The sequence below is a fragment of the Castor canadensis genome, chromosome 12 (genome assembly GCF_047511655.1).
Source record: "Castor canadensis chromosome 12, mCasCan1.hap1v2, whole genome shotgun sequence".
NCBI classification, from domain to species: Eukaryota; Metazoa; Chordata; class Mammalia; order Rodentia; family Castoridae; genus Castor; species Castor canadensis.
Window position 1 is genome coordinate 81,549,801 of NC_133397.1, and position 27,918 is coordinate 81,577,718.

Sequence of the window (27,918 nt, forward strand, 5' to 3'; positions counted from 1 at the left end):
GTATACCTTATTTGGACTTCACTCTTTTCCCTCCAATGCTCCTTGCAGGACAGCAGGCTACATTTAGCTGTCCTGTCCTGTCTGTCTCCTCTGTTCATGATGATCTATTGGTCCTTTCTACTCTCTCTTGCACTAACACTTAAAAACTGGTCAGGAACTATGTAGAATGTCCCTCTAATTTGGCTCATTTTTCTCATGATTAGACCAGAAAGAATATCAGGGGCAAAGTGCCCTTCTTATGATACACTGGGGATGTATGCTTCCAATACAACCTGTCACTGATGAGGTTAATCCAATCACTTGGGCAGGTATCAGTAAGGTTTATTCACTATGGATTACTTTTCCCTTGCTCTATTCTACTTGTTAGAAGTAAGTCACCAAGTTTTGCCCACACTCAAAAGGTGAATTAAACTCTACCTCCTATAAGGATATCATCAAGGAATTCATGGATTCCTTATAAATTAAAGTAATAAATTTCCTCCCTAAAAGTATAATATTTATAATTTTATAACATGAAATTCTGGCCAGATGCTTGGAGGCTACACAAATGCCCTGACTCTTCTCACTTACAGTAGTTCTCAACATGGGGTTGCCATGATAATTTGCTATTACTGCTCATCCCTTCCACCTCTCTTGGAATTCTTCTGTAAGAAAGAGCTGCACTTTATCCCTCATTATTTGTTTCAATGTGGGTATTTGTTTTATTTCTTGGGTTATAATCCAATACTACTTTTACTTACTTTCTTGTTAAGATTGTTGGCTCCTATGATCTTATGACATACTCCAACTTCTTCTTCTTCTTTTTTTTTTAGAAAAATCAAAACCCAAAACACTTCCTTAATTTCTGGCACAAGATGCTTGCAACTCATTTTGTACCTTCCCTGCCCCAACCCTAGAAATCAGGTATTTTTCTAATAACATAATTATAGGTCAAGTTTTGGAGTCTGTGTGAAAAGAAGAAACTGCTGAGTCAGAACTAAACTTGATAAAAACCCTGTTTTTGCCCTTAAAATGATACACTTTTTAAAAATAGTTGTTTTTAATATATGACATTGTCTTTATAAATTCTATCATGTCCTCCAACACTGGAAGAAAAACTGGCTGGTTGTTTCTTCAGGTGGATGAAGGAATAAACACCAACTTATGTTTAACACCAGGATAAACAAAAATGCATTGTGATTTTTTGGTCAAAGCATATAGTTGAATAGTTTAGTAAAATGCACTTTTGAAGTGATGCCACTGTATCTGAAATCCAGTCCATTATTTGGGAAAGTTTTAAAGTCAAATAGTTCATTAGAAGAATTACATAGCCGGGCAATAGTTTATGCAAAAGAATCCACCATGGGATTAAAAATAAGCCAGGACTCACAGAGCTTCCCAGTGAGGGTGACTGGCGATGACAGCACTTCTTCCTGGGGCATCACAGCCACAGGGCCATGTAGGGGCCCACCACAGGGAAACCTCAGGGTCAGGGTAGAAGCTGGGTATGGACTGGCTGCAATGGCTGCTGAAGTAGAATGTTGTGGGCCAGTGAGCAGGTGAAGTTTGTCTGTTGAGGTATGCAGCAGTTAAATTCAGATTTGCTGGGATGCTCACTAATATTCCACTATAAGCCCCACTTGCTAGGTCTAGGAAAATGTATATCCTCAGGTGGGCCCTTCTAACAAAAAGGACGATTTTTTTGAGGGCAAGGATCATATCAAATTCATTTTTATTTTCTATATCCATTACAGAGTCTGGCACATTAAAGACATTCAAATAATTATTGAATTATGTTCTGAAAGAAACACATTTTACCTTATAACCTTGTATTTTCCAGCCCAGTTTAATATGCTTCACATCATTTGATTGGTATAATCATTTGGCAAGATGAAGAGGAAAGGGTTTTAATTTTAAGAACCATTTCACAGATAAACCAGAGGTTTGCTTACATTTGGTTTTGAAGGAAATCTGCTGATAGAGCGTTCTCCGAAGGTTCTGGTTCCTGTGGGTTTATTTTTAGGCTGTGGTAATCTAAGGAAAGATTTGCAAAATTATAAATCATAAAATATGTTGACGAAATAAATGTTGCTATTTAAAAGTGTTAGAAAAATGTCTATCCTACTTAATGAGTTAATGGTTTTACAGAGATTTCTTATTTTCACAGTTCTAACAAAACTGACTGTAAGTTGAATTGTCTGTAAATAAGTCAACCTACAGTTACTTAAGTAAAGGTGCAAAATACAATTTCTGTTATAATGAATTCCAAGTTTGGGGGGGCAAAAGAAGAATTAGGGCCATAGCCAACAAAGTGTTATGGATGCTACATAACATTTTATTTCTTATTCCTAGTTCCCTGCTTAGCCAAGAAATTCTTATCTGTAAGCTGATCAGTCTTCTCCTTTCTGCTTCAATATGAAATTTTTCCATACCATGTTATCTGCAATTCACACTGACATCTCTCCTTCCATGGCATGAACTAGTTACAGTGAGGATTCCAGGAGCTACCCAACTCTACAGCCTGATATAGCTCTTTAATGTTATGTTCCTCTATCTTAAAATATATTCTCTCAGCAGTATCACTTAACATAAGCCACTTTCCTTTCTACTTTATCAATCCTCCAAATATAAACAGAGCATTTATGAACACCTACATGGGTGGATTTGTCTGTATATAATGTAATTTCAAACCCAGAGTTTGAAACTCAACAGTTCTCTGACAAATTATAACCAGGCTGTATTCCTTTTTCAATTTTGTTTTTGCTGTGAGGTTTGCCATCTTGGAACTCCTGCATAGCACTGCAGATATGGAGAACTTAGGCAACTAGCTCTGGACATGTGATCAAAAGGCTCATCTGTGGCAAGGCTGGGCCTGGTATCTAGACCATCTGGTCATCAGTCCATATTCTCTCCTCCTGGCCCCACCACCTTGAGTTCTGCAGGCACCTTTGTAGCATCCTGTATCACTGACATGTATCTTCCCCCAAATAATTTTAACTAGGTGTTCCTTTACCCATAATTTTCTTTGTTTCCATCTTCAAAAATAGGAAAAGCAGATGATAAAGAGATAATCTTATTCATTCCCCAAGTCCCAGTAGACTTTGCATTTTCTGTAAGAGAAAGAATGTCATTTCATTACTGTCCTAGGGAAAAAAAAACATTTACAGTAAACTTCAACTACAAATAAGGGAAAGAATAATAGCTTACAGAAAAGACCTGATAACAGTTTTTAAAACACTAGGTAGACAGACAAGTCACTTTGTAGTGAGATGAAGTGACTTAAGCATGTCACTGAGTCTAGGTCCAGTCACCAGGTCAGGCCCAGGTCCTGAATTTCTGTCACATGTAAGGAACAGCGATAATTCTCCTACAACACTGCCACTGTTACCTGAATTACTCAATAAAATATCTCAGTGGTTTTGTTCTTTATTTCCTTTAAGAAAAAGTTAACCTCTTAACTTTATATTTCCAACCCCCAGAGTCTAACTGGATCTCATATATCTTTTCCTTTTTCTTTTGTAGTACTGAGGCTTGAACTCTTGGCCTACACCTTAAGCCACTTCACCAGCCCTTTTCTGTGATGGGTTTTTTCAAGATAGGGTCTTATGAACTATTTGCCTGGGTTGGCTTTAATTCGCCACCCTCCTGATCTCTGCCTCCTGAGTGGCTAGGATTACAGGCGTGAGCCACTGTTGCCCAGCTGATCTTACATATCTTTATCATGATCTCTGGCTCCCAGTATGAATCCTGAATCTAAACAAGTACGTATTGCTGAGTGCTCAAGTCACACATTGGGTTTGTAACCCTTCCTGACTATTCCTACTCATGGGGTTTTTGTCCTTATTTAGCACTTCCTATTTATAAATAAACAAACAAAAACCACTCAACCAAATAAACATGAAATCTATCATGCACATTGTAATCTTATCAAACTGTCATAGTTTTATTTCATGCATTCCCTGGCTAATTAAGGCAGAGCTGTATTTTATATAATCTTTAATAATGCCTGTGACAACCCCTAAGATACTATGTACTTAGTAGCTTTTTAATAAATTGTTACTTTGAAACTGGGCTTCAAATGCATCTTCATTTTGATCTAGAGATGGCCATTCATCTTTGTCATCAGAAATGTCAGGAACTGTAGGAGCCTGAAACATATTCATGATGAAACCTTAAAAAGAAAAAAATACCTGTCAATGGTTGCAAGAGTTTTTGCTAATTCGTTTAAGTGCCACACACACAAACAAAATACTGTACCTAATGCTTCCTTTGTGTGCACAGTGGGTGAAGGCTGCACTTTGGATGGTGTTGCCTGAGCCATTCCCAGTGACGTGTTTGGAGTTGTGTGAAAGGAACTTGTGCTAGTGACCTTATGCGTTTCATATGCTGGCAAAGGAATGGGACAAAATATTCTGTCAGCAGGCCAATCAGAACACGTTAGAAGGCATACGACTTCAGCAACTTATTACAATTAAATCAGTTTGCCAATGTCAATAATTATCAAAAAAGATCTCTATTAAGAGTGCTTTCATATATTTCATACTTATGTTTATAATGGTACCATCAAGCAGGTATGGCAAAAATTATCCTTTTATAGAAGAGGAAATGAAGGCTCAAAGAGATTAGGTATTTGGTCTGAGAGGTACTGTTTAGCAGTTTTGTCAAAAATGGCACAGCTTCACTGTATCCCAAGAACTACCTGCTAATGATCACACTGTAAATCTTTCCTGCTTCACCACATTGTAAATCTTAAGCCCGTTTTTCATCTCACTCAGCTGAAGTCAGACAATGAAGCCCTGCACAGCCTAAGCCCTATTTGATAAGACCTTACCTTCCTCCTCTTCCCTGCTCTCCCTGCAGCACTGGTCTCTTTTGCTATGCTTAGAACATATCAGGGATGCGCCTACCTGAAGGCTGTTCTTCTGCGTAAAGCAGATTCACCAATCGGGCTGCATAGGTAGCTCCCATCTCCAGTTCTTTACCAAAATATTGTCTCCATCTGTCTTTCCTGATCAGCTTCTCTGAAACCCGACCTCTCCCTACTCCAATATTAACACTTTCCCTCCTGCAGGGATTTTCATCTTTTTGTTCATGACATTTCTAATTAGAACTATGCCTGGCAGCTGGTGAGCACGCGCCAAGTCTTTATGCAATGAACAAGTCTCCAGCTGTTTCTAACAGTTCTGCTCCAACTGAACTGTTAGTGGAAAAGATACCACAGTCACGAAGAGGGAGCAAGTGAATGCTCAAATGTGTCTTATTTAATGAATAAACCACATCTTCTGCACAAATACCTCCAGTGTAACAACAAATAGTAATGCAACACTCCTAATTAAACTTTGGATTACCTGTCCCATCTAATGCACTAACGATGATTAATTTTAGATTAATAAGATGAAAAATTTAATAGAAAAATTTTCACAAACAAGTTTTCAAAGGATTCTGAAGTAATAAGACACAACTAACTAGTAGAATTTTGTTTTTATTTGAAATAATCTGGGCTACCCTGTCTCCTAAGAAAAGAAAAACTAACATTTAGACTCAGTGAGGTCTGAAGCCTTCCTACATCACAGCAACAATACAGACTCTCTGCGGCTCACAGGAGTCTACCCAAATCAGTCAGGATGAAGTTATAATGAAACATTACCTTCTTTTGTTTCTGCTCCACTCTGTGGCTTGAATTCATGAGTACTCTGATTCACATATCTGGAAAAGAAAGCTCTTGAGACACACAGTAGATAAAAAAGCTTTACATATAATTTTGAACTAATTCTCAAGAATAGTAAAAGAAATCCGTCCATAATTATAAGTCTATTATTAAAACACAGATGGAACTGCTTAGGTCCATGGTATAAGTAACTGAAATGTTTTACTTTTTTCTTTCAGTTCCAATTGAGGAAAATAATTCTTACAATAAAGCCAACCACTGAACATTTGTGTGATCCATTGATTCTGTTTTTTAGTACCATAATAACCATCCTTGTATGTGGCAGGGCAGGATAACAGCTTCCCTAATTGAAATGTACTCACACCAAGTACAGTTGAGGCCCTGGTGTCTTTCAGTGATGCAGATGCCTTCCTTGTGATAAGCCCTCAGCCACAGGGGTAATGTCCAGATTTAAAAATAGCAACAGTTACCAAGAAACAAAAGAAAAAGGGTATGCAAACCACTTAATTACGCCATGTTAAGTATTCCTGGGGCAGTGGACCTCATCTGTCTAATACTGCTAGAATTCCAACAGGAGCTTTGTTAAGATATTCAGTAAAAAGTATAAAGCACCTTTACAAATTCTTAAATCATGAGATAAAAGAGAACTGGATGACTGAAGATAAAAATGTAAACCAAACAGCTAATGTGACATTATAATTTCTGCAAAACTTCTAGAAAAATATAGCACAATTGGGGGAAAAAAACCTCAGAGCAGTGTGCAGTTAGGTCTTGGCATATAGTCATGGATATTTATGACAAACTGCTCCCATGGGAGGACGGAATGGATATGAGAACATGTCAAGTGACTGTCTGGATGGTAACAGTGTCTGCAGGTAGTCAGTCAAAGCCAGTAAGGAAAGGCAATTCAGTTTACAGCTGTGTATTCTTCAGGTACAAGAGACTGTTGGGTTTCAGGGAACTGAAAATTATAGTTCAAGAGAAAAGTACGAAGTATTTAAGGTATTTATTTTAACAACTACTCTAAAAGAAGCATGGAATAAGTAGTGCTATAAGATGGGGGTGGGGTCAATGTTTTCAGAATTTTTTTTCAACAACAAATTTATCTAAAATTACTTTAAACAAATAGAAATCACTCATCTTTTATATACTGCTTTTGATATTGTACATCATGGAAAGAAGCTGGCAAATGCCATTTGCTATTCATATCACCATCACCTTCATGGATACCTTTTGCTTACCTGGTGTCTGTCACTGACTGGGCCCTTAAAGAAACAGGAGGAGCTACACTCTGGCTGATGGCTGGGGACACTGAAGCAGCAGTAATAGCATTTTCCATAAGAGGAACAGGAGGTGTCTCTCTGGGTTTTCCCCCGGAGTTCTTGGAGGTCTGCTGACTGATAGCTGGAAGATCCGGAGCTCTCACTTCCTGTTGAGAGCCTATACTTGGCCCCATACATGCTGGATTAACCTTTCATGTCAAGCAAAAAAGTAAATAAATAAATAAACAAACAAAAACAAAACCAGCAAGTCCAGAATATTACTAACCAGGCTTTAGAGCTTTTCAAAGCATGGCATCTAAATCCCATTCCTTTTGAAGCAGCTCTTCCCCTCCTTTAGCTGTTTTAAAGTAAACAGTCAGCAACAAAAAAGACCGATTTACTTGATAGATTCTTTATTGTTTCTTAACCTTGGACACAACTGGCAGCTCAAACTTCTAAGCACTGGGGGATGAGGGAGAAACAGCTTCTACAGTTGTATCAGTAATTTAAGAAGCATTTTTCCTTCTTAGTTTTGGGAAGCACCAGCAAACCAGTGTTATCAAATATGCTCACAACGGTGCCTGTTCAGCTAGCTGCGGTAGCCATTTTTTCCTTAATGGATATGATAGGTGTATACACGGTGCCACAAAGGCATGGCTCACAATGGAAGGATACCAAGGCTCTTAAACTCTTTGCTTTTCTACTAACACACACATAGACCATACTTAAACACTCCAGAGTTACAAAGTTAAAAGACAGAAGGGTCAATTCCTTATTCTATAAAAGTATTCTTAGACATTGTTAAAACACACACACCCCAAACATTTAGGTTAAGAGTGTTATTTCTCAGATAATTAGACAAAATATAAAAAGTACAGCATTTTCTCGTCTAGCAAATTAAAAAATAATCATAATACAGGTTGACTATCCCTTATCTGAAATGTTTGGGACTAGAAGTGTTTCACTGGGTTTCTTCTTGCCTCAGGTTCCCAAGTGCTGGGATTACAGACAGGCATGTACCACCACACCAGATCAAAGGCAGCAATTCTACTTGTATCTTTTCTAGAGAAACAATTTTATTATGTACAAGAATGCTCACTGCAGCATGCTTTGCAAGAGCTTTAATATGACACATGCCATTCTGTGAGGTTTGACAGAAGACATGCTGCTGAAGAATTAGTTCAGGATCTTGATGCAGTAAGTGAAAGATCTACAAGATATGTTAAGTAGAAAAAGCAGAAAATAAGTCTTACTTCTGTAGAAACTTTACACACAGCAAAGGTCTAGAAAAATATAAACTATAGCAATTAGCAATGAAGGCGGGTACTCACTGATGCATATGCATGCATTTGCATAAATACATAAATGTTCTTACTAATACACACACATAAATTTTTATTCAGTTTTAAAAAATCATCATATAATCATATTTTAAAGTAATTTTTTAAATACATATTTAAGTAAGTTGTGTCTTCATGGTATCCTATATCATAGACACACAATATGAACAGTTAAGTAAACATTATATAGCTTAAATTAATCTATTCCCAATCTCTCTACTCATTGGTAATGTTAAGAAAATATGTGATTCTAACATTTATTTCCTCTCTCCCTTCCAACATGAAACAATGGCAAACAAATATATCTAGATGACAAATTAATCGGAAGTACTATTTTCAAACTCTCATTACATGTAGCCATTGTACAAAAGCCAGAAAAGGGACTATATAAATTAATATGTGAACATAAAAATATTTATGCACACTACCCATTGTGTTCTCTGAATTTCTTTGTTCATTCTACATTTTGAATATCTTTCTGTATCAAATTATTTAAAAATTTTGACAAGCTAAATTAGAATCAACTCTAAAACCACCATTCTGAGTTCAGGATGAACTCAGCAAAGAACATGGATCTACCTGAGACCAGTTCTGAGAAGTGGGCAGGTCCTGATGGGACAGCTCTACTACTTGATGCAGTCTCTTGTGAAGTTCATCCATTCTCTGTTTTAACAGTTGTTCTTCAAAAGCATTTGCTTCTTTACTTTTCATATAATGTTTATCTTCATTTACTTTAGGAAAGATAAAAAAATGGTTTGTCTACAAAGCTTAAATTCAGGTCATCAGAGGAATATATGTGAACTGAATAAAAGGGCCCATTTTAGAATGGCATTTAAAAAATTAGTCTTTTCCATGTTTATTAAGTTTAAGAACTGAAACTTGTATTTACTTCTTAATTATAATCTTTACCTGTCTTCACCATAGTTACTACTAAAATCAAGGCATATAACTTATAAAAATTTACACTGGTGATCAATCATGTAAACATAGTGATATTTGGTAATAGCACACTAAAATACCACAGGCTTCTTCTAAAACAATCATGACTGTGCAAACCATTCGAACATGGTTCTTCATTTCAGTTTTTAAAAGTTAAAGCTTTTTAAGTAAAAGTGAAGTGCACTAAAGGGTCAGGGCGTCAAGCAAGCTGTGGTCAGTCCTACTCAGTAACTGGCTCCCCTGGCCACACCACAGAAAAATCAGAGCCTGCGTGGACCATTTAGGTCATGGTATGTGAAAGAAAAAACTATCCATATATACTTCAAAAATGGGTCTTTCATGAAGTGTTAACTGACTACTCTCTCTGTTGCCAACAAAATAAGTGAAAAAGAAAATCTCAGAGGATGGATCTAATCCAAACAACCTAGATGGCATAAAAGTCCTGAGTGGAGCAAAGGTTCATTTTCCTCTTCCATAGTCCATGTCGTTACAGTAAATAAAAGTTGATTGCAAATGCTGATATTAAGGTATACACTTTTCACTGTGAGGAACAAAACTCAGCCTACTCTGAGGACTCCTTCAGCATGATTTATCTGAAGCAGGAGAACCTGTAATCTTTTGAACTTCTGTTCCCAACCTAATCACTCTACAGTACAAATAAATTATTAACAATAGAATCATTATATATACAAGTTCAAATTCACACAGATAATATTGAGAAACATTTTAAAAATGTTTCACTGAGAGAGGGCTGTTTCAGCCCTGAGCTCTGCTGTCAAGCCGGGATTGAGTCCTTGGAAGCCTGGCTGCATGCTAATGGTCAGTAAAGATTTCTAGGGTTCTGATGGAATGAGCTGGAGACATTTTCTGCAGAGTCTTTTAGCATCATCAATTATTTGATCAAAAATATAATTACTCGTTATTTTAAGTGACATAAAAATAACTCAAAATATAAGATAGCAAGTACCCCATTGTTCATGCTTCCTCCGTTGATTGTATTTTTGGGCTCTCAGTTCCTCAAAGGAAAATTCTGATTCTCCACGAATAAGCTTTTCCTTGCAGTACATAACAACCTGCTGAACATTAGCACTGGCTGCTAAAGATGAGTGGGCAGAGCATTCTGATTTAGAAATCACAAGCACTCTTTGTTCCCTACAAGAAAAAAAAGACATCATTAACAATAGGGTAGTGAAATAATTCTGAAAGGAAACTAAGTAACGAGCAATGTGTTGACTTATACTTGCATATTTGACTCTTTATCACAAACAGAAGGTATCACTCCAGAAAGTTCTGAACCCTAAGGGACAGAAACAAACATGACCATTCACTTACTGAAAAGAAATCTTCGCACAAATTATTCCACAAATCAACATGAAAATGCCTGAGTACAAGGGGCCTCTTAATCTCAAGTAGATTTATATATGTCTTATACATTATGGCTAATAGCTAATGCTTTAGTACGTATCATTACCATTATGACCTTTTCTAACCAAAAAGCCTAGTAAAAAAGTGACTTTAAAAAAACAAAAGGAAAGAAACAGTAAAATTTTCTTCTGGTATTACATCATCCTTAGGAGTTCTCAATGCATTCATTCACTAAACAAAGTTTTACTGAACATTTTGTACACATCGTACAATGAGTTATGTCCAAGGAACTCCTAAGGGTAACGTAATGCCAGAAGAAAATTTTACTTTTCTTCTTTTTTTTTTTGTTTTTAGTAATTTTTTACTAGGCTTTTTGTTTGGAAAAGGTGCCATAATGGTAAATAAGATCCATTTCTTCTAAACAAGACCCATCCATTCTGTCTAAAAACAGCCAGGGCAGTAGAAAGTAAGGAGACTGGTAAGTATGTGTAAGATGAAAACTGGGACAGTTTGCACTATGTATCTAAGTGAGAAATGCTATTTTATCTCTAGTAATGCATTAGTAAGCCAGAAGAGCCAGGAGCCTCTCACTGGATTAAGCTCCAAGGAGGTCCTTGGTGAGCTCTGAAAGAGCAACTGCACTATGGAAGAGAAAGATGCTGGAAAACAGGAGGTTGAGGGAGGAGAGAGTTGAGCTTTTAACATGGTGATAACTAGTCAGGGTGGAATGATAGATGTTTCTCTATGGAGATGAAAAACAGGCACCTATTCCCACTGGAATGGCAGGGAGAGATACAGTTACACTTATTGGTTGGTAGCAGAAAATTAAAAGGTGTCATCTGAAGACTTCTGCGAGGTTGCAGAAATAGCTTACAAGAGTGAGGTTAGAAGTAGACAGGTCCCAAGTTCGAGGAGAGTGAAAACAAGTTTAAAATCACTATAATTTGGCATTACAGAGTGTCTGAGAAACATTAATTAAGGGCTGCATGTAACACAGTGAGCTGGGACATGGGAAGGAGTTGCCTGGTTGAGTTAGGGACCTGATGGAGGTTATAGGCACCAACACTGAGGCTCTGGGTGTTTTTAAAGCACGGCTCAGTAACCTCCAGGTAGGTGTGATCCAAACAAATGCCACTGTTACCTGATTCTTAGAAAGACGGGCTGAGTTTTTTCCTGGACTTGATTTTGATGTTATTGCTTGGTTTAAAATCTGAGCATTATGTAGAGGTTCTGAGATTCTAGCTATAAGGAAAAGGGGATGAAATAAGGAGAAATAAGGGTAATTTTAAATAAAATTATCACATAATACATTTCCCTGATCTTTTAGTAAGCAGCATAAGAAATAAATCAACTTATGCACACTGTCAGAAAATAGAATTAAAACATTTTTTAGGTAAGTATTATAGAAACAATTTTCTTATCAATTCAAAATGTCCAAGGAAGTACCTGAAAGAAATATAAAACCTAATAGCTATTTTAAATAGGACAGGAGAGTCAATTGCTGAAATGTGATCTTTATTTCTACAGGAAAAAAAAAAGGGCCACATTTCCTAAAATTTTCAGTAAACACATTTGATTCAATTCAGAACAGATGGAGTCCAGAGTTTCCTCTATTTTGGGCAATCTTGATTTTTTTTTGTTCACTTGTTGCTTGGTTCTTGGAGACAGGAAATCACTGTGCAGCCCAGGCTTGCCTTGAACTTTAGCCTCCTGCTTTGGCCTTAAGTGCTAAGAGCACAGGGCTTTGCCACCATGTCTGACACTTTTTTTTTTTTAATCCCCTAAACAGAGTGAAATCATCAAACTTTGCTTGCAAAAGTTTGCTCTATTAAAGTGAAAAGACAGAGGCCCCACTCTCCAGGGTTATTTTATGGGCATTCTTATACCAGAGTGTTGTCCCCATTACACAAGATAGTATAGTTTGGTTTTCATTGAATATTAGATGTATTTGTTTTTCAAGGGGGAAAAAAAAATCAGTGAAAAGTAGGGACTAAATTATCAATCATCTAGATGAATTAGAAAGAATTATTTTACCTTGAGCTGGCAAATGGTTTTCAGTGAGGCGTGTCTGAAATAACCTAAATGATAGTAGAAAAGGCATCAATGTAGATTATAAAGTCATAGTTTAATACGTACCTGAGTTAAAGTAGAAACTAAATGCAATAGATGGCTTATTATAAGCCAGTAAAGACTGAGATTGAGAAAGAATGTAAGTTGCATTTCAGAGTTGCTTCAAAATTACGAAATAAAATTCTGGCAGTATCTTCATATTCAATGTCTTTGGATTAGAGAAAGCCTTCCTTTTGCCAGTTTATATCAGTATTCCTCAAATTCATGTAACACATGGGCCTTCTTTCCCCCTTATAAAGTCTGTAAATGTTATAACTCAGGGTGCTTGAGCTCTTACTTTAGGTATTTTATACATTTGGAATAAAAGGAATATGTTTGGAAGAAAGAAGTGAAAGTATAAAACTTAGACTACTGCTTCAAAAGGCAGATAGATTATTATTGCTCATGCCCTGTGAGAACATCTCAAATATGTCATTTCATAGCACTTTTACATAACAACTCTACCTGTACAGAGAAAAAAAGTTTAATTCTCAAGCCTGACATTTTTGGGTATTGTGAGCAAGATTGTATATTATAAAGAAAAGAGAGAGAACCAAATGCTAAACCTCATTTGGCATTTAATTCAAACAAACCAATGGTAACAAAATCATTTTACATGATGGGGAAAGAGAAATTATTGTTAATTTTTTAGGTGATTATGGAATAAGATTCTATAAGAAATAACCTTTTGGTATATTTATAGTAGTGTTTGTGGTAAAGTATTTTGCTGTCTTGGACCTGCTTTAAAACAATAGTACAGAGAAAAACATGACAGAATGCTAACAATTATTAAAAGTAGGTGATACATAAATGGAGGTTTATTATATTAATTTTTAATTAATATATGTTTGAAAAATCTCATAATAAAGTTTTAAAAAGTGAGGCACTGCAGCAAAGTTGAAAAGTGAGCGTGTACATTAAATGTTGGCAAGGGGTGTGGTGGACAGCAGCTCCATTTCTGCTAGTGAAAGCTCAGTAAAGAACCCCAGCAGCCTTTGAACAGAGGTTGGTGACATGTGCCACAAGCCTTAAAACTCTTTATATACCCTTTGGCTCAACAGTTTTCAATTCTAGACTTTTTCATAAGGAACTGGGTAAAAATAGGAAATATATTTAAAAAGATCTTAACACAACACCAAAGCTACATATGTAGCATGACATAAAGCTTGCTTTGGCCTTATAACAAGCAGAGGGAAAAGAAAAAACTAAAGCAAATGCAAAAAGGTTTCTTTTGCATCTTTAGTTTTCTATGTTTTCAAATTTTCCTAAATCATGGAAAAAGTAAAAAATTGTGGGAAAAGGGTATTCATCACTTGCTATGGTTTGATTGTCCATCAAAACTAATGTTGAAATTTAATCCCAGTTTTGAGGTACTAAGAAGTGGAATCTTTAAGAGGTGACTAGTTCATGAGGGCTCTGTCTTCACAAATGGACATATCTATTCATGGATTAATGTGTAATCTTGAGCAGTTATAAATCAGTTATAAAAGCCAGTCTGGCTCTCTCTTTTAGGTGCTCCTCTTGCCATGTGATACCCTATACTGCCTCACAACTCTACAGTCCCCACTAAGGCGGCTCCCCCCAGAGGGGGTGACCCCTTGATCTGGGACCTCTCAGTCTTCAGAACAGAGCTGAATAAGCCTTGATTCTTTATAAATTATTCAGTCTATGGTATTGAATTAGAACAACAGAAAACAGATTAAGAGTGTTGCTCATTATAAAAACCAAAGTGTTGTTAACAACTTAAATGTCCAATTGGAGAATGGCTAAATTTTGATAAAACTCTGTGACAGATTTTGTAAGCGCTTTAGAAGTAGCTTAAAAGTTCATAATTTCTTAAGAGCACTAGAAAGATAAAACATAGACACAGGCAAAGGAAATACTAACAATAAGATTTCTAGGCAGTTTCTTTTTTTTACACTACTCTGTATCAACTACATTTTCCCTATAAAAACAATTTTTAACAATGCAAATTTCAAGAGCAAACATTTCATTTCAAAGTAGGAGCTTTGTTCCGAAACTACCTGTACTGTTGCTGTAGTAGTTCTCTAGGTTCAGCCTGGTTTTGAATTCCTCTCCGAAAAACAGCACTGGCATGCTGCAGCTCTCCTTGGGCTTCCAGATGCCCCGCCCAGGATATGTATAGAGGAGATGACTGGGTCCCAATCCCCTGGTTGTACAGAAACTCAAAAAATTGATGAAGGTCACTGTTGTACTCGGCCTATACAAACACAGAGCAGAAACAAGAACAGTGAGATGGTAACCATCTTCCCAAAAGATTCATGGACACTTGGATAGGAGGAATAATTTTTAATATTCTATGGCACAATTTTGTATTTTAAAACTTAAATATAGTTATTTAATTTTATATTTTAAAATAGGTAGTACAGAGGATTTTATATGTTCCCAACACAAAGTAATGATGAATGTCTGAAGTGATATGCCAATTACCCTAATCAGATCATTAAACACAACATACATGTATTGAAATACCACACTGTACTCCATAAATATATACAATTATTATGTTTTAAACAAAAGCAAATAAATAAAATAAAGATACTAAGAAAAATAAATCAAAAAAGAAAAAGATATAAAAACGGTGGAACTACTAGTCTAGGTCTAGCCCAGACTGTGGTTCAGTCTTTGTGGAAGCCTGAGGTGAAGGTATGTGGGGTTCTTTAATGATAAACCCAAAAGGTTAGCTTTATTCCTTTCCTTGATATTCAATATTCCCAAAATTACCCATACTATTTCCCAAGTTCGTGGAGTCTATAATGATCCATTACATGAAGTATTTTGTCTTAATTTGAGCTTGTTCAAGTTCCACAGTGACCAAGTTCATGTTTACACTTATCCACTCCATACATGATTTTATTGCTAGAGTTCATGCCCCAAGCATTTATTTGATTGAAGAGTCCCAACTCCCTAGAGCCAGCTACTGCCTTCTCCTTTTAGTACCGAGTTTATTCTTCGAGAGTTAGAATTTTTATTACTGTACTCACAATGAATTTAATCTACTTCCAGAAGCTTCTTAGCACCTGAGGGGTCCTTATCCTCCCTCCTCCAAACATGCTTCCTTCTAAGAAACCTTTTAGCTTTTGGTTTCAGTCTCATGTTGGAACCCTGACAGATTTGAAATGAAAAGGAGGTTTCTAAAAGGAAATCATTGACTTCACAGCATAGAAGCCAGGTTTCCAAAATGCACATCTCTGGCCATACAACTCTTAAAAAATTATGGCTGGAAACAGGAATGTAAATAAAAGGCAGTTTAAAAAATTTTAAAATCTAAGGAAAAAAAGAGTACATGATTATAGATTTGATTATACATCTGAAAATATACTCACAAATTTTAAACAATAATTGATGAATCTTGGGTCATTGTGGTATTTCTTCTTATCTAAAAATTCCTTCATTAAATGTTCTAACAATGTTATCAAGTATTCTTTATTATCAGGAAAATTCTCTTCCACCCACTGCAGGTAGCTAGAAAGATACAGATACTGTTAATTTTCCACAGGGTAGCATATAGTTGGTTTAAAGGAAAAAAAAAAATGCTAACCTCTCCCATTCTCCAAGTGGATCACTGCCCTTGTAGCTCTGCATATGGGCTTCAAACATTCTAGAACAGGGAAAAGTACATACATCAGATATTAGGGATAATTTTTGAGAGCAAAAAAACCACCTGATTTTATTTGTAGACCTACATCTCATTTATACACCTGAAAGTGAAAATCTTAAGTATCACTCTAAATACTATATAAAATATAAAACACTCAGAAATGGTCAGAAAAATCAGAAGTAGTGTTTCTTCTGAAGAAAGTTCATTCCCAGCTTTATCTCTCTGGTCCCCAATGTCACTGCCTCTCTGAGGGATGGTGTCTGGATGCTCCCTGCCCTCCTCCTAGGATCAAGGTGTGGCCCCGTTCAGACTCCTCCCTTGCTTCCCAGAAGCCTGAGTGAGACAAATCCAGAGGATTTATCACACTTGGGTGTGACAGCCTGGGTACCTCAACTTGAAGTTTCCAGATACAGTTTGCTTCCTAGTCCCCAATGTAACACATTGTCCCTGAATAAGAACACATGAGAGTAGCACCCACTAATTGGTCACTACATTTCCTACAGACTCTGCTTCTTTTATTTTCACATACTCAACCATTACTTCAAAAAGTCAACTGAGCAAAACAAAACCCTGTGTGAGCTCAGGGGCTAGAGAGGTAAACAAACAAAAAGAAAAATGTAGAATAGAGACAAGTTACAGAAAGTACTAAGAAAAAAATAAGCAAAACAGGAGAAGGGGTAAGAGTGTGGTAAGAGCTACTATTTCTAGATAGGGTGGTCAGGAAAGGCCTCTCTGAGGGGTGACATGTGATCACTACCAGATAGCCACACAGTTATCTTGGGGGAAATGGTTAAGGCAGAGGGAACTTCAGGAACTGGCCTCTTCCATGAACAGAAAAAGAAACAGTGTGGCTTAAGTGTGAGGAACAGGGGAAAGGTGAGGTGACAAATTCTAATTTGCATTTTAATATGTCCAATGAAGGGGTAGGGGTAAAAAGAGAGGTGGGAACCAGTTGGAAGCTATTGCAGAGTGCCAGGGGCTGGTGGTGAGTTGGACCAGGACAAGAATAGTGCATGTGAGCAATCTGGTACAAGTTTCAGACAAAGAGAAGATAGGACTTAGTGATGGGACTACATTCTGGTATGAGAATCAAGTTGAGAAAGACTCCTAGGTTTTCTGAGTTGTACATTTTTTTAAAAAAGGGATTTTAAAAGCAATACTTTTGTAGGAGACCAGAATATCCACCTCAAAAAATACTTCTTTGGCATACTGAGTTGGTTATTCAGAGAAAGTGCAGACAGGATAGCTGGGGAAAGCTATCTTTTTGTAAATGAAATTTGCATCAATTCATATTAGTGGAGTCAACAGCTAACTTTCTCTGAGACCTTTTATCTGCTTTATTTCCCTTCTGTGTATCTTTTATTTTGAGGCTCCCTTGGGCCTATACATGGTTAAATTTGTATGCCTTTTCTCTTACTAATCTATGTCAATTTATTGCAGAGAGTCAATTAAGGAATGTCTGAGAATAGAGGGAAAATCTTAAACTACACTTTCTTATAGCTATCACCTCAGTATACAAATGAAACCAATGTTCCTTATGACTGAAAATCCAGAAGCCACAATAGAAAAAGGTAGATAAAGGCAACTATATGACAATATAAAACAAAAATTTTTTAAAATCATTAATCAGAGTGATTGACAAGTTAGGAAGACAAAAGGACTTCTAAGAATTGAGAGGAAAAAAAAGGTATAAAGTCAATCTTTTACAATGAACAAAGGTATTTAAAACAGTATTTTACAGAGAATTACAAGCTTTCAAACTTGAAAAGATTTTCAATCTCTCTTGAAAGAGAAATTTACCTCAATGAGGTACAACTTCTCACCCATCAGACTGGCAAAAAAAAAAAAAAATGACAAGAGCGTAGGCAACTAAATAGAAGCAGGTGTTCTCACATCTTTCTTATAGGTAAGAGTGTACTCAATATCTGCCAAGGGAATTGGCAAAACAGTAGACCCCTTATTCAAGGTCTCTACAGGATGCCTGAAATTGTGGATAGTACAGAACACTATGCTTTATCCTATACATGCATACCTATAATAATTTAATTTATAAATTAAGCACAGTAAGAGGTTAAAACCAATAACTAATAATAAAAATAGAACAATCAAAGGCTCTCTGGGCAGTACCCTCTCTCTTTAATCAATTTCTTCAACTTTGCTGGAAATATTGCAGCAGCTTGTGCATCAGCCGACACAGCCTTTCCAGTATTTTTACACTTTCAGTCCAAAGCTATTCCTGGATCTCTGTAACCATCCCTTACTTGCAGCAAATTCCTTGGTATCACTCATTTCAGGGGACCCCTTGTTGAAGTTTTCCTATAGGGTCATTGCTTCCTGATGCAATTCATTGCTGTTGGTTGGAAGTCATTTTCTGTTCATGTGTTCCATCCCCAAATTTAGTGCTTTTTCCATCTTAAGCAAGCACTTTATAAACACTATGGCCATACTTTTGCAGTTTGAAGTATGATAGCAAAACTAGAACAACTTTCTTTTTCCTTCTTCACAATTTCATGGATAGAAGATGTGTTCTTGTGTCTGCCTAGCAAGCGTGATGCCTTGACTTCAAACCCCAGTACCATCACCAAAAAAAAAAAAAAAAATTAAAAAAGAAAGATGTGTACTTACATATGTCTTAGCAATTTTGGCATATGATTTTTTTTTCTTTTGTTATTGTCAAGGATTTTCACCTTTTCGCTTAAAGGAAGCACATTTTGGATTCTCTTTGGCATATATGAATTGCTAGCTTCATCACCCTTGTGCTTTGGAGCCATTATTTAGTAAAATAAAGCTTACTTTAATACTAGTACTACAAGATAAATAACAGACAGTAGACATGACTGTGGGATGGGCAGCTTATACAGGTTCAATATGCTGGAGAAAGGGTAGTCATTTCCCAAACTGGATGGACCAGTAAGGTGCAAGATTTCATCAGGCTAACTCAGAATGGCACACAAGTTTTTAAAGTTATGAATTGTTTATTTCTGGAATTTTTTATTTAAAGTATTCAGACCTCAGTTGACTATAAGTAACTGAAACATTGGAAAGTGAAATTGCAGATAAGAGTGGCCCACTGTATTTACTGAAATCACAAATAGATTTGCTCTTAACCCAGCAAATCCTCTTTGGGGAATCTAGAATTCAGATTCATCTGTGTACATGCAAAATGCCATATGTACAATATTTTAACTGCAACATTATTTGTAATAGCAAAGGATTGACAATAGTCCAAGTGTTTATTAACGGAGGACTTTTTAGATCAATTGTGGTATATGAAATACTATGTCGTTAGGCAGGAAATATACACACACATAGGCACACATAGTATAGATACACTATAACAATATAAGTATATTTCTAAAAAGAAACACTTGAAAAACTAGAAAAATGGTCACATATGATAGGGTGAAAGTAGGCAGATTGAAGAGTTCTCAGTGAATACTTTTCTAAATCTTTCAAAAACCATACAAATATATTAGTTATTTTGAAAACTTAGAGAGTAGTTACTTCTACATTTGAATTTCTCTCATGCCTTATAACAGCAGGATAAATCCCTGTCAGAACCTTTCTCCCAAAATATGTGTAAATGCAGGTATCATGTTTGTTGAAGGTAACCATTTCATGTTCTCAAATAAACCACATTAACTAGGAAAATGGCTAAAAGACCCTGTCAGCTAATACTAAAACACCCAGTTCATTAGAGCAAATTAGTCTTCAGAAAGTCAAAATAAGGCCAGAAATATCTGATTTCCCTTTAAAAATAGAGGACATCCAAAAGAGAATACTTTGTTGATGGGACTGAAGGCTAAATAAAGTCATAAAGCAAACAGATTTTTGTTTTGATTATATTAACAATCTTGGTCTTCTCATCTCAAAAGAGTTGATAAAAACCAACCTGTTTTACTTCCTGCTACACATGATTTAACCATTTTAAATGTTTTTAAATCATAGTCTGAGTACATCACCTACGCCATAAAACCAACTAGTAAGAACTCAAAAACCGTTAGCAAGATGGCATAAATGACAATAAGCAAACCACTCTTTTCATAAAATGCTCAGTATCCAAAGGCTTTTTTAAAAATAACGGTAGGATTATGGGTAAGAGCAATTGTGAATTCTCTCCCTAGGGGAGTAGTTTCTAAACAAGTGACTTTGATAATTCTCGTAAAACCTAAATCACACAAGGTTTGGCATTTTTGATGGCTGGGCATTTTTGTTCCACAGTGGCAAACTGTTCAGGTAGGGTTTCTCACGGATAACGGGAGCTCTGAGGAACTCGCAAATTGCCCAAATCCCCCCAAACGGTCATGATGGCAGCAGCTGGGTAGACAAGCGCGCGGGACTCGGCAAAGATCACCTGCTACACGAGTGACTCGGGAGTGGCCCATGGCCTTATTGGGGATAAGAAGGCGTGGGGTGGGACAAACTCCAAAAGCCCAGGAAAGGTGGGGAAGGAACCGGTGGAGACCAGTAGGAAGTGGGTCGGGACAGAGGACCTGGGGGCAGCCGGGACTAAACCCTAAGTGTCCCAGCCCTTTCGGGGTCCACAGCTGGGGAATCACGCTCTCGTCTCGCCCCCACCCCACCAGAGGGACACTTACTGAAAGACATTTTCCCGGTTGTCCATGGCACAAGCAGGCCCACCCACTCCGCGAGCGAGGCAATTCGAATCTCCCGCGCAGCCGCAGACGCTGCGCCGAACGTTGGCAAGGCGCCTGGCTATTGGCCTAGGTTGCAGACGGTCCGACCAATCACCGAGACCGTTGCCTGGAGACCAAGTCCCGCCTTAGTTCTAAACGCTGGCAGCTCCTTCCACTTCTCCTAAGCCCTTAGTTGAGCTGAAAGGTGGCGCGCGGTTGAGGTGAGGCGTGGATGTCTCGGTACTGCACTACCAGGGGCTATAACCTTGGTTCCGGTGTGGGAAATTGTTTTGTTTTTTAAACTGCAGCTGATTTACATCATTACACGACTAAGACATTATCACAGGGAAGACATCGCTGGACTCGAAGGTCGCTGAGGCTAAAAAGTGCTTTGGTTCTTGAGGGGTCCTGAGAGTCGCATCTCTTAGTCCGGTTCCTTAAATATATAAAACTCTGTCGTTATGCCTGGTTCAGGGAACGAAGAAAAATAATCCTGTTTGTGGGGTCGCTGCTGTGGTGCAGGGGAAAATGCCGGCGTGTAGCTTAGGAGAAACCCCTTTAAAGGAGTTACTTTCCCTGTATCTGGCAGTTTTCTATTCTGTGTACTCCGCGGCTGCCAGTGAAGCCTTAGTTCCAGGCCCTAAAATGCTGTGGCAAAGATTGATTGATTGGTCGGCGATCCAATTAGGAAATGCTGATGGAGCAACATAGTGATTTTTTGTTGTTGTTGTTGTTGTTTTTGCGTAGTGACTACACTATGAGGCGCTTTAGGGTTGGTTACATTAAATGTACACGGAGATGGGTTGGGACCCTTAAAGACGTCTGGACTTAACTGAACGCCTGTGTGTAAATAAGGGCTCAAGGTAATTAAAATAAGAGCAGAAGAGTGGGCAGATTATAGAATGCAAGAGAACGTTTTCAGCATTTTTTGTGGGACTAGGCACTCTGGAGGCCAAATATTTAGGAATTATAAAATCCTGTAATTGAGAGTCTGGATAGCTAAGAAGAAGTGTGTAATGTGTTTATGTGCCCTAAGTGTGAGTAGAAAAAGAATCTAGCCTTCTCTGTCCTTTGGTTTTTAATAACTTCCCACTCTCCCTCTCAAGGTTGTTTCAAGGGCCACTTGACAGTGTAAGTGAAACATAAAGAGTTATTCACGTGATTACCTTCCTGTTTGAAAGAGGTTCTGTGGCTGTTCCAGCTTCCTTAGGCCTCTTAACTTAAATTCCTAACAAATATTTAGCAGCTTCTGGAAATCCTCATGTTCTCAGAGTCCAGAATTTCTTCCAACATGTGATCACTTTAGATCTACACAAGTACCTGATTTGTGGGGTTTATTATTCAAACAGTGCTCACTCTGGGGTCTTTAGACAAGTGCTAGGTTCTACTAACCATCACAGGAACTAAGCCATTTTTGTTTCCCTCAAGTTTTCGGTTGTGTCAGGTAGTGGCTTACTCTGTAATTAATTAGGAAATGCCCACTGAGCATTTGTTGAGAGCTAGGTGCTATTGAACTTAAAACTTATGTTAACCTTATATAGAATTTGTCCATAAGAAACCAGAAAGGTTTTGTCTGGAACATGAATACCTAGACATAATTGTTTAAAAGTGGTATATATTTGTGTTTTAAGAGCCAAATGAGAGTTCAGACTATCTCTGGTGAACTGAGAGGAGAGAGAGTTAATGGGAACTGTCAGTCAGCTAAAGCTTCATGGGGAAGGTGATGCCTGAATGGGGCTTTGAAGCAAACAAGTGTTGTGGTTTCAAGGGCCTCATGATAGTTACAGTTAAGTCTACCCTGTTTTCTGTAAGTCATGGAGATTGTCTATCCTCATTCACTTCTGCTACTGGGATTCCCCTCTCATACACTTGTTATGGGCAAGGTATTCTGGATGCTCTTCCATACTGTCCTAAAAAAAAAGGCATATTGACCTGTATTAAAGCCCTGATACTGGTTGCTCTGGGTATATCTAGAAGTGATAAAAATAGAACACTAGGGTTGTCAGTGGTGAATAGAAGGCGATTTTTCTAGGCATACACTGGCTTACTAAATGAATTCCCTTTGCTCTTACCTAGGGAAGTTCCCTCTGCTATTATTCGTGATCTGAGGAGGAATTAAAATGACCCGCCCCACAAAGTGTTTGTCTTAATGTCCCTATTAGGTTAATTAACCTGATAGTGCCTGGGATTTATTGGGAGCAAGGGAAAGGGATGGGCAGTATTAGGCAGAGGATAGTAATTTGCAGACTTTAAACTGGTGTTAGAGGGAATGGAAGGTAGAGGAGGGAGTCAGATTTCTTGGAGAGTTCTCAGAACACAAGGATGGCTTCAATATGTGAAGAAAGAAAAAATCAAAGATCATTTTGGGACCTATGAAAATTGACAGAAATAGTCCATTATAGCTGTGGAAGGCAATACCTTTGGTTTTAGATGTATTGAGTTGGAGGGGTACTATGGTTAATCTTGGTTGCCAACCTGACTAGACTAGAGGTGGCTGGAGAACTGATAAAGCACATTTCTGAGTATGTCTGTGAGGGTGTTTCCAGAGACAGTTGGCATGTAATCAGAAAACTGAGCGGGAGGACCCACCATGAATGTGGGTGGCACTGTCCAATAGGCTGGGCTCTGGATGGAACACAAAGTGGAAGAAGTGGGGAACTTGCATATAAGAGCAAGTATATTCTTTATTTTATTTATTTATTTAATTTTTTTGCTGCTGACATTGCCCATGGACATTAGGCTTGAGATTCTTCAGCCTTTGAACTTGGACTTACAGCAGTAATTCTTCGGAGAGCTTCCAGCTTCCAGGCCTTCATCTTTGGGCTGGGGCTGCATCCTTGCAGCCTTTTGTTCTGAAACATCCAGCTTTCTTTTTTTTTGGCAGTACCTGTGTTAGAAATCAGCTAGGCAAGTGCTCTACCACTGGAGCTACCTGTCTAGCTGGACATACAGCTTCTTGAACTGAGCAACTACTGGTTTCCTCAGCTTTCCAGCTTGCACATGGCCTTTGTGGGACTATCTATCTTCTGATCAACCTAACAAATCCCCTGTTATAATTATATTTACATTCTTTTTGTGGTACTGAGATTTGAACTCATGGTCTAATGCTTGCTATACAGGAACTACCACTTCAGGTACACCTCAGCCCTTGTCTGCTTTAGTTATTCTTTTGGATAGGGTCTTGCAGTTTTGCCCAGGGCTGACCTCAGACTGTGATCCTCTACTGCCTCTCAAGTCAATGGGATTACAGGAATGTGCTACCATTCCTGGTTTATAATTACATTTACATTCTATTGGTTTTGTTCCTCTGGAGAATACTGACTAATACAAGGGGTTAACAGGCACTTGTCCTTTTGCACAACAAGTCTAGTCACAGTAGAAAGAAGATAAACATAGTCATGACTCACTGCCTTCAGGAGCTTATTGAAAGACATTTCATGCACTATTTCCTAAGGCTAGAATGACTTTGAACCTAGGAGCTTTATATGATCGCTATATTCTGGGAATAAATGAAGACCCTCCCAGTAGTTTGATACTTTGATGAAGAAAATCTATAAACTCTGACATATCAGAAATTTATAGAAATCAATATAAGTAGAAGATACCAAAGGTCTGATGAACATGCTGATTTTTAAAAAAAAAACCTCACTGTTTGGGAGCTTGTGTCACTGACAGCACTCCGAATTCCATCTATTCTAACCATTGTCTTCTTTAGTCTTCTCCCGCTGCCCTTTTTTCTCAGGCCTGGGTTGAGAGTGTAGCAATTGCCACAGAATATCTGAGTTTCTTAAGTAATAATCCTTACCTTATTTATTTTCCCTTCCCTTTATTTTTGGTACTGCTGTTGCCTTAGTGCTTCTGTTACCTTATCTTTCCCAGTCCATCCCAGAGGGTGAAGGGGAGGTTCAGTTGCTCTGTATGAGAGCAGCAAGTCAGCTATGGCTAATGCATGCCCTTCCATTTACAATTCTTCCAGTCAAACTCTGATTCACCTCATAAGTTAGTTTCAATATTAAATTTCGATCCTTCTGAAATGACTCTAATAAATTTGTCTAAATTATCGGGAAAGTCAATTAGTATTTTTATTTGTATACAAACTTTTAGTGACATCATTCCAACATCAAAATTTCCAATTATATTAGAATAAGAAAACCAGGCCACAACAAGATAATCAGTTAGAATCTTGACTTTCTCAAGCGGCAGCAAATGAGCAAATATCCTAAACTTTGGTGTGTTAGTTTTTTGATCTGTGAAATGAAGAAAGAAACCTGTCTTCTTGTCTTTATCATGTTTCTCTGATTTCACTGTCCTAAAACCTCATAGGATTTCTCACTTAATTACTGATCTGTCTTTGATTGTCAGATGATATCAGTTAGTGCTATGTTTGAAAGAGGTTTTCTCCAGGTTTGCTGATGTGAGCTAAAAAAATAATTACAGATACACCCGTACCGTCCTTTCTCTGAAATGTAGAACAATTTGTGTGGCTAGCACATTGTGCCTGTTGTATAGTAGAAAACTGAAGACTTGTAACTAGACTATTCTAGTTATAAATTATGTTATTGTTACAGAAAGGTGAGGAGTAATTTAGGGGACTATCAACAATTAAGAATAAAGTTAATGTTGGTTTGTGACACACACACATGCCTATAGTCCCAGTACTTGGGAGGCTGAGGCATGAGGATCCCTTGAATCCAGGGGTTCAATACTAGCCTCACCAACATAGTGAGACCCTGTCTCAAAAAAAAAAAAAAAAAAAAGAAAGGAAGATAATATAGCTCTGAGTGTGTAGTGTGACTTTGGAAGCTGCCTATCAGATCAAAGCCCAGAGTCTACCATATGTTACTTCAGCCTAAGTGGATGGAGAGTGGTATGTGTGTGTGTGGTGTGGGTTCCCAGCTCCCTGTTCCCCAATAACCTTTGATAAAACCTGTGATAGAATGTGTAGTCCAGCACGCCATCCTGTATTTATATAAAGAGCCCAAGTGATACCATGTTATTTTGATTTGGAACATGGTAATAGAGACTAGAGGTCCTATTCTTTTCTCTTCTGTATTTTTTCCCATTAGAGACAACTTGATTTTTTTATAATCTCAGTCTTAAATCCTGAGCACTGATATAATGGCTGCTTGTATCTACTCAAAACTGGCCAACCTTCACTCCCTGTTGTGGTTTGGATGTAAAATAGGCCCCTAAGAGACTCATGTGTTGAAGGCTTGGTTCCCAATGCAGCAGTGTTCAAATGTGGGGCTTTGGAGAAGTGATGAGATCATGAGGGCTCTGACTTTCTCAATGGATTAGCCCATTAACAAATTTAAAATTTGATGGCATTTTTGGGAGGTAGAAACTTTGGAGGTGGGGCCTAGTTGGAGGAAGTAGATCACTGGGGATGTGCCTTGGAAGGGTTTATCTTATCTACAGTCGCTTCCTTGCTGGCACTCCATGTTTTCTGGCTTCTATGAGGTGAGCAGCTTTTCTCCACTGTGTCTTTCTGCCATGATGTTCTGTCATACCACAGGCCCAGAAGCAATGGAGCCAGCCGACCATGCACTGAAAGCTCTGAAACGATGAACCAAAGTCTTTCCTCCTTTGAATTTTCTCTCTCAGGTATATTGTTGTAGTGATGAAAAGCTCTCTTAATACACCCCATTTGAGTTCTGTTCTTGAACTTTGGTTGGATCCTCTCATTGCTGTGTAAGTTGTACTTACTTGGATTCTGAGGCAACCTCTTCTCTTAATTCTTAAGAAATCAGATGCAGTAAATATCAGTCTTGGGACTAAAAGCATACATGAAAGAAATTTCATTAGAAGTATTTCCCTAAATTTGTAGGACTCATTCCCCTCCAATTAGACTCCTCAGATCCTAGTTTCTATAGACTGGATCTAGAATGTCTCTCAAAGGCACTTGTGTTAAAAGTTTAGTCCCCAGCTTTGGTTTTATTGGAAGGTGGTGGAAATTTTTAAGAGATGGGAGCTAGTGGGAGATCTTCTGGTCATTGGAGCTATGCCCTTAAAGGGAATAATAGAACCTAATCCCCCTTCCTTTCTCTCTTTTGTTTCTTGCTGAGGTGAGCAGCTTTGGTTCACCATGTACTCCCACCATGATATATCATCATAAGTTCAAAGAAATGGAACTAACCATTTATGGACTGAAATCTCCAAAACTGTGAGCCAGAATAAACCTTTCCTTTATAAATTTGGTATTTTGCAACAGTAAGGACTTTTTGGCTATGAGCTGAGTGGTTTTTGTTCCATCACATGTTCTCACCATAAGGTGTTACATTACCTCAGGCCCAAAGTGATAGGGCCCATTAATCATGAACTCCAAAACTGTGAGCCAAATTAGGTCTTTTCTCTTTCATAAGTTAATTATCTCAGGTTTTTCATTATAGTGATAGGGCCAAAAGAAATAAGAGGTATAAAGATCATTTCTCCAATAAACAGTGGAACCTTTCATGATCATTTCCTGTATTCACATTAAATATTTTCTATAGTAGCCACTTAAAAGCTTGAAGCCAAGATTACATTCTAACTCTTTCTGCTGTTGTCAGCACTTTCTCATTCTTTAGCTGTGTGCCCATCACTGAACATACATACTTCTGTTTATATCCATCTAGCTTGGCAAAGGGTTTGATGACATTAAAAATTTGAAATCAGACCCCACAAAAATTGTTTGCCTTCACTTATTGCCTCATGGTAGCTTCTTTCATTTTATGAAATCCAAGGTGCATCTTTATCAGTGTCCCTCACCATAGACATTAACTAATATGCTATGGTATAATAATTGTTGCGTATTTGGAGGAACACAAATGTCATTCTAGAGAGGCTAATAAAGCTTTCCAGATATTTTTGAATTGAAATGGACAGAAATATAGCTTAAGATAGTTTTATTCACAGTAAAGTGAATTTGCTGGCTCTTTTAACCAAGATGTCCAGAGGTGATTAAGCTTCAGATACAGTTTGATCAGGACTCTAACTCCTTTTCTCTGCAATTCTCTCA

At 37.6% G+C, this 27,918-nt stretch overlaps 1 protein-coding gene across 2 annotated transcripts in view; it reads right to left on the reverse strand.

Annotated features, from left to right (window-relative positions):
• The window catches only part of Bub1 (BUB1 mitotic checkpoint serine/threonine kinase), a 44,869-nt gene extending 23,889 nt beyond the window's left edge, over window positions 1–20,980 (reverse strand). Inside the window, exons 1-16 of one of the 2 annotated variants that reach the window (XM_074050248.1) lie at window positions 20,883–20,980; window positions 16,225–16,284; window positions 16,010–16,148; window positions 14,687–14,883; window positions 12,588–12,631; window positions 11,695–11,795; window positions 10,433–10,485; window positions 10,156–10,340; window positions 8,829–8,980; window positions 8,163–8,192; window positions 6,889–7,118; window positions 5,627–5,685; window positions 4,237–4,365; window positions 4,040–4,150; window positions 2,993–3,089; window positions 1,932–2,013 (exon numbers count right to left, since the gene is read on the reverse strand). In XM_074050248.1, the coding sequence (XP_073906349.1) occupies window positions 1,932–2,013; window positions 2,993–3,089; window positions 4,040–4,150; window positions 4,237–4,365; window positions 5,627–5,685; window positions 6,889–7,118; window positions 8,163–8,192; window positions 8,829–8,980; window positions 10,156–10,340; window positions 10,433–10,485; window positions 11,695–11,795; window positions 12,588–12,631; window positions 14,687–14,883; window positions 16,010–16,148; window positions 16,225–16,284; window positions 20,883–20,908 (1,695 nt within the window). In that variant the 5' untranslated portion in view covers window positions 20,909–20,980. The remainder of the gene's footprint in view (window positions 1–1,931; window positions 2,014–2,992; window positions 3,090–4,039; window positions 4,151–4,236; window positions 4,366–5,626; window positions 5,686–6,888; window positions 7,119–8,162; window positions 8,193–8,828; window positions 8,981–10,155; window positions 10,341–10,432; window positions 10,486–11,694; window positions 11,796–12,587; window positions 12,632–14,686; window positions 14,884–16,009; window positions 16,149–16,224; window positions 16,285–20,882) is intronic. The other variant, XM_074050249.1, reaches the window with a different exon arrangement.
• Between the last annotated feature and the right edge of the window lie 6,938 nt (window positions 20,981–27,918).